Genomic DNA, 5,837 nt, shown 5'->3' with positions numbered 1-5,837 from the left:
TTCTATTTATACAGTGATATCTTTATTATTTGAAAAAAATGTCTGAAAAATATTTTAACTTTTGTCGAAATTGTTGTTATGATATCAAACTTTGAAAAAGACTATTTTACGGCCTGCACTATTTAATAGTGCATTTCAAAAGTATATATATGTGCACATGCACATAAATAATATTGCATAATTATAAATAGTGATGTGTTCACATGAGCACGTATATATATCTTTAAAATACATTATTAAATAGTGTAAGAGTAAAATGTCATCTATAAAATTTAATATTATAACAATAATTTCACTCAAAATTAAATTATTTTTCGGACCCTCTTCCTCTTCCGTTATTATTTCTTTGAGGCTTTGCTTCAAAATTAAAATTGTTAAAATAAGATAGAAAATATTTTTCTGAAACAGATGGGAGTAGTATTTATTCGGAAATAAAAAAAAATGTTGGTCTGTATTTGAGGGTTGGAAAGAGTAGTATATAAATGTTATACGAAGGTCTCTCTCTCAACGCACAACTTCACTCATTTCTTTCTCGAATCACTCTCTTTCTCCCTCTTCCCGAACTTGTAGGATTTCCTGTCAAACATTCTCCTCGCCGGAGAAGGAAATAAACGTCGTCGGTGTTCAGGTTGATTGAAGGTTCTACGTTTGATCCGTTCAATTCTTTTGGCTCCAAGTTGTAGTTGAAACAAATCGGAAATGGCTTCTCAACCGAAGAATGTTGGAATTCTCGCTATGGAGATTTACTTTCCTCCTACTTGTCTTCAGCAGGTAAATTTCTGCGAATAAATTTTGTGAAATACGTTTATACATCTACATGCGTATATTTATACTTGCAGATGTGTATCTAGATTCTACGATTGAGTTGTATTTTAGGTGCCACAGTTTTGGCTGAGGGAAAACGAAATCAGCTTCTTCGGAACAATGATTTCCTCGATGTTAATAATTACCAAATGCCTTTTTGTTATTGCGATTTGTATTTCTGTAAAGTTTCCTTTTAATTTTCCGTCAGAAATTGTTTTTTTACTTCAAATTTATTAAGCTTACTTCTACAGAGAAAGTAATAATTGCTTGGAAAGTTGGATTTCCATTTAAGATCTCATGATTTATGAATATGAGATCATAGATTTTAATTTATTGCACTTGCATGCTAATTGTTTAATGTTTTGTGTATAGATAGCTATGCACTTTACATGGTTTAGGTGCTTTGAAGCTATTTTTCTGATATAATGTAATATTCAAACAAGTTTATAGATTCGAGGGGAATAGATCTGGTAATTTATATGAAAAATGCAATGTTTAGGAAGTATTGGAGGCTCATGATGGAGCAAGCAAAGGCAAGTATACAATTGGTCTTGGACAAGATTGCATGGGCTTTTGCACTGAGGTTGAAGATGTTATATCAATGAGGTATGCAACTAACTTCAGTAGCTGCAGCAACTACGTATCAATTTCAAACTAGTGAGGATAAGAATGTGAATCCTCATTGCTCTGGATACGGCTCGATTTCGTTTCAGTACTTTATAATAATACTGGGGATTAATTTCATTAGAAACTGTTGTGTCTCTTCTCATTGTATTTTTCATCATCAGTTTGACAGCTGTGAATTCCCTACTGGAGAAGTATTCTGTTGATCCAAAGCAAATTGGTCGACTAGAGGTTGGAAGTGAAACTGTTATTGATAAGAGCAAATCTATCAAGACATTCTTAATGGAAATATTTGAGGTATTGGCTGTTGTTTCTAAGAATGCTGATTAGTAAAGAGTCAATTATGGTGCTTTCAAACATGTGGACAAGTGAGACTTAACTTCTATCTTTTGCATGATGTACTGCTGATAAGCTCAAAAATAGAATTATCAAAGACATGGGCTTTTTCGCTGATGCTGTTTGTTACACATCTAATTGTCACTTAGGTGAAAACAAGTATAATGATAATGTATTATCCAGTTAGTTTATTGGTTTATCACAAAGTAACTCCTCCAAAATGAGCTTAATATTTGCTTTGACATTTCCTTGGAAAAAAATGTTTGTTGCTTCATTGTTCCCGTTTGTCTTTCTTGATTTTCCTCTTCACTGCTAAAACTTTACTTTGTTGGCTATCACTTATGTTTATCATCAAAACTTATTCTTGTGCTTTACCATGTGAAACAAGCAGAAACATGGAAATACTGACATTGAAGGAGTTGACTCAACTAATGCCTGTTATGGGGGAACTGCTGCATTGTTCAACTGTGTAAATTGGGTGGAGAGTGCTTCATGGGATGGACGCTATGGTCTTGTAGTATGCACGGATAGCGCGGTATGATCATTATGTTCATGCATTCTACAACTTGAGTTTTGTCTATTGCTTGATTATTAGATACATAGACTGCAGTGCCTGAGCCTTGCATGATTTTATCCATTTATTTGAGAACTTCTGTTCACAGGTCTATGCGGAGGGGCCTGCTCGGCCTACTGGAGGAGCTGCAGCCATTGCTATGCTTGTTGGGCCTGATGCTCCTATAGTATTTGAAAGCAAGATCAGGGCTAGCCATATGTCCCATGTCTATGATTTTTACAAGCCCATCCTTGACAGTGAATATCCAGTAATTTTCTTTAATCCCTGCTTCTCTTGTGATCTTCATATTTCGCATGAATGCTTCAAAATGCTACTTTGTCAAAGCTTTGGGTAAAATTTAATTTTGATTTTTTGAGAGTAGGGGGTGTTGTGAGTGGTATTTTACAGACCTGAGAATTTTTTGCTAGCTGCCACTTGCTGCTGATACCTTTATGATTTGTTCTTAGAGAAATTGGATAAAAACATGATTTAGATTACATCAGATAGCAGTGTATTGCATGGCAATCTGTAGAATTTCAGTTTCTCTTATTAGTTCCTTGCGTCATTCTTTATGCCTACTGCATCATCACTGTTGAAGCTTATTTTCCATCTGTGCTCTGTTTTATGATGTTAATTGTTGTTGCAGGTGGTTGATGGTAAGCTTTCACAAACCTGTTATCTAATGGCACTTGATGCTTGCTACAAGAGTTTATGCAACAAGTGAGCTTCCGGTTGATGCAACCTTGTATTTGGAAACAAGTTTCTCAAGTATCTTTATTTAATGACCTTTTACTTCCATCTTTTAGATATGAGAAATTGGAAGGCAAGCAATTTTCAATGTCGGATGCAGCCTACTTTGTGTTCCATTCACCATACAACAAGGTAGCTTATGAGAATCCCATACATATTATAATTTCCGTATACTATTTCTCCAAATAAAGGGATATAAACAGTTATCTGGATCTTTTTTGAATCATGCAGCTTGTGCAGAAGAGCTTTAGTCGGTTGCTGTTCAATGATTTTCTAAGGAATGCTAGGTGTGTTACTAATTTTCTCTTAGAAAGAAGTCTTTTTCTTGTTTAAAGTAATTCTTTGGACCGATCATCCTCATTTCTGCATTTGCAGCTCTATTGATGAGTCTGCCAAAAAAATCCTGGCCCCCTTTGAATCCTTGACCGGTGATGAAAGCTACCAGAGCCGTGATCTTGAGAAGGTTCACCTTCTTCCTGAAACTTCTGCAATTCTTTTTCTATACATTGTTGGAAGCGATGAAAAATGAAGTCTTAATGTCTCCTACGACTGAACTGAAAATGGATGTTTTTTTAATGCACATGCAGGCATCCCAACAACTTGCTAAACCACTTTATGATGAGAAGGTGCAACCTACCACATTGATACCAAAACAAGTTGGCAACATGTACACCGCATCTCTTTATGCTGCTTTTGCATCCCTCCTTCACAATAAGCATAACACATTGGTAAATACAAGTTACTTTCTTTGAAAAAGAATTGTTCCTTACTGCTCAACACATTGGCAAATTTTGTTCTTTTGTTCCTTACTGCTTGTTTCACTGCCATTGCCTAAATAATTCTCCCGGTTTCTGAATCATTTTGTCACCTCAGGCTGGTCAGCGGGTAATCATGTTTTCTTATGGGAGTGGATTGACTGCAACTATGTTTTCGCTAAAGTTTAACGAAGGTCAACATCCTTTTAGTTTGTCAAACATTGCAAGCGTGATGAATGTCACAGAGAAGTTAGAATCGAGACATGAGGTATGCTAAATTCTGAATCTCACAATCACTTGTAGAATTAGACTCCATCACTGACTTCATTTAAGCTATAAGATGTCCAAGTTAGCTTTCAGTGATTTTATTGAACTAGTATCCCTCTTTTTTCATCACAATCCTGACTGATACCAATAACATTTTGTGCAGTTCACTCCTGAAAAATTCATCGAAATATTGAAACTAATGGAGCATAGATATGGTGCCAAGGACTTCGTGACCAGCAAGGATTGCAGCCTTCTTGCACCAGGAACCTACTACCTAACAGAAGTTGATTCCAAGTACAGAAGATTTTATGCAAAGAAGGCTCAGGAGAATGGGCTGGTCAACGGACACTAGGACAGCAAACACGGTCCTTGTTGCACGGTGTAAGGCCATATAGTAGGCGACTCGTGCTGTTTAAGTTATTGTTAGCGCATAGAAGAATAACTAGTGCTCTGGCAGATTCGATTGTTATTACATGTAGTTTCTTTCCAGAGTAGTAGATGTAGATCCTATGCCTTTTTTCTTTCTTTTTTCAGTTCCTGACGAGTTCTAATGTTGTGCATCTCCTCTGTCTTCACCTGTATGTGAAATGATTGTAAAAGTCGTCAACCTAGTCTTTTGTCGAAATTCATTTCTCATCTACAATAAACTGATGTATTTATGAGAAAGATCATTTAAATGGGTGATTGCTGAAATTTGTGAAATGAAAGAACTTATCTTCATTTTCTTTAAACAAAATAACTTAAATTAACACAAGTTGGACCTTGTATATACACTCCAAACTGTGTACTTCAATAATCAATTTAAAGAAACTAAAGAATTAAATATTCCCTTCTAATACATCCTATTTTGACGTTGAATATGGAGTACCTAAATGGTTTCTTCCAAATGATCTTTTATATTACATTTTACTTCTCTATAACTGTATACATTATAGCAATATGTGAAATGCCTGAGCCTTAGCATTGTTTTTGTTCATTTATTCAACAACTTTTGTTCACAGATGTATGCAAAGGGCCTAATGTATTTGAAAGCAAGATCAGAGCTAGCTATGTGTCCCATCCTTGACAGTGAAGATCCAGTAAGTCCTTTAACCTTTAAGTTTTCATTCTCACAGAAATTGGTTAAGTACAAGATTTAACTAACCTGTTGCATGACATTTTTTACAATTTCAGTATCATTACTGATATTTTGTGAGCAGGCTACATTCATCTTCATTTCTGCATTTTCAGCTCTATTGACGAGTCTGCTAGACAAATCCTGGCCCCATTTGAACTCCTTAACTGGTGATGAAAGCTACCAAAGCCGTGATCTTCATGAGGTTCACTATCAATTGCTACTTCTTCATGTTCTTTATTTTACCATTGAATTTCTCTGATTGTCTTCAAATATTTATTTTAATCATTCAACCTCTCCATATTTGATATCCAAACAAGTTGTTTAAGCCTTTGCCTGATTAATACAGGCATCCCAACAACTTGCTAAACCATTTTACGCTGAGAAGGTGGAACCTATTACATCGATACCAAAACAAGTTGGCAACATGTACACCGCGTCTCTCGATGCTGCATTTGCATCCCTCCTTCACAATAAGCATTACTAATATATCATATTTAATCGTATTCTTATACACCTTACAAAACGACATCTAGGAAGTATGCCTGCAGGATTTTGCTGTTATTCACTTTTTTCATTATGAGATTCTTGTTTGTATTTACATTATCATTATAAAATTAGTTGTTGGGTTGCA

The 5,837-nt window shown here is 35.3% G+C and overlaps 1 protein-coding gene and 1 long non-coding RNA gene across 3 annotated transcripts; both read left to right on the top strand.

Moving 5' to 3' along the window:
• Positions 1 to 373: 373 nt before the first annotated feature.
• On the top strand, positions 374 to 4,799 carry HMGS1 (hydroxymethylglutaryl-CoA synthase 1). Its single transcript, XM_004245613.4, has 12 exons — positions 374 to 771; positions 1,304 to 1,410; positions 1,593 to 1,725; positions 2,156 to 2,299; positions 2,427 to 2,585; positions 2,964 to 3,037; positions 3,124 to 3,199; positions 3,299 to 3,354; positions 3,443 to 3,530; positions 3,655 to 3,795; positions 3,941 to 4,090; positions 4,253 to 4,799. The coding sequence occupies exons 1-12, from the start codon at positions 700 to 702 to the stop codon at positions 4,439 to 4,441; spliced, it is 1,389 nt and encodes a 462-aa protein (XP_004245661.1). The 5' UTR covers positions 374 to 699; the 3' UTR covers positions 4,442 to 4,799.
• A 214-nt stretch (positions 4,800 to 5,013) lies between these two features.
• On the top strand, positions 5,014 to 5,837 carry LOC109120958 (uncharacterized). Of its 2 annotated transcripts, none has more exons than XR_011211326.1 (3): positions 5,014 to 5,168; positions 5,263 to 5,408; positions 5,553 to 5,837. It is a non-coding gene; the product is annotated as an uncharacterized lncRNA (long non-coding RNA). The 2 variants fall into 2 exon arrangements; XR_011211325.1 differs by having other exon boundaries at positions 5,031 to 5,168; positions 5,320 to 5,408.

This window comes from Solanum lycopersicum, chromosome 8 (genome assembly GCF_036512215.1).
Source record: "Solanum lycopersicum chromosome 8, SLM_r2.1".
In the NCBI taxonomy this organism is placed as follows: domain Eukaryota; kingdom Viridiplantae; phylum Streptophyta; class Magnoliopsida; order Solanales; family Solanaceae; genus Solanum; species Solanum lycopersicum.
This window is presented reverse-complemented; position numbering and strand designations above follow the sequence as displayed.

What these genes read in the sequence shown, in the direction of transcription:
- HMGS1 (XM_004245613.4), top strand. Translation starts at nt 700, where the DNA reads ATGGCTTCTCAACCGAAGAATGTTGGAATTCTCGCTATGGAGATTTAC. An exon ending in CTCCTACTTGTCTTCAGCAG is followed by an intron (nt 772 to 1,303) that starts GTAAATTTCTGC and finishes TGCAATGTTTAG; the next exon opens with GAAGTATTGGAGGCTCATGA. An exon ending in GATTTTCTAAGGAATGCTAG is followed by an intron (nt 3,355 to 3,442) that starts GTGTGTTACTAA and finishes CTGCATTTGCAG; the next exon opens with CTCTATTGATGAGTCTGCCA.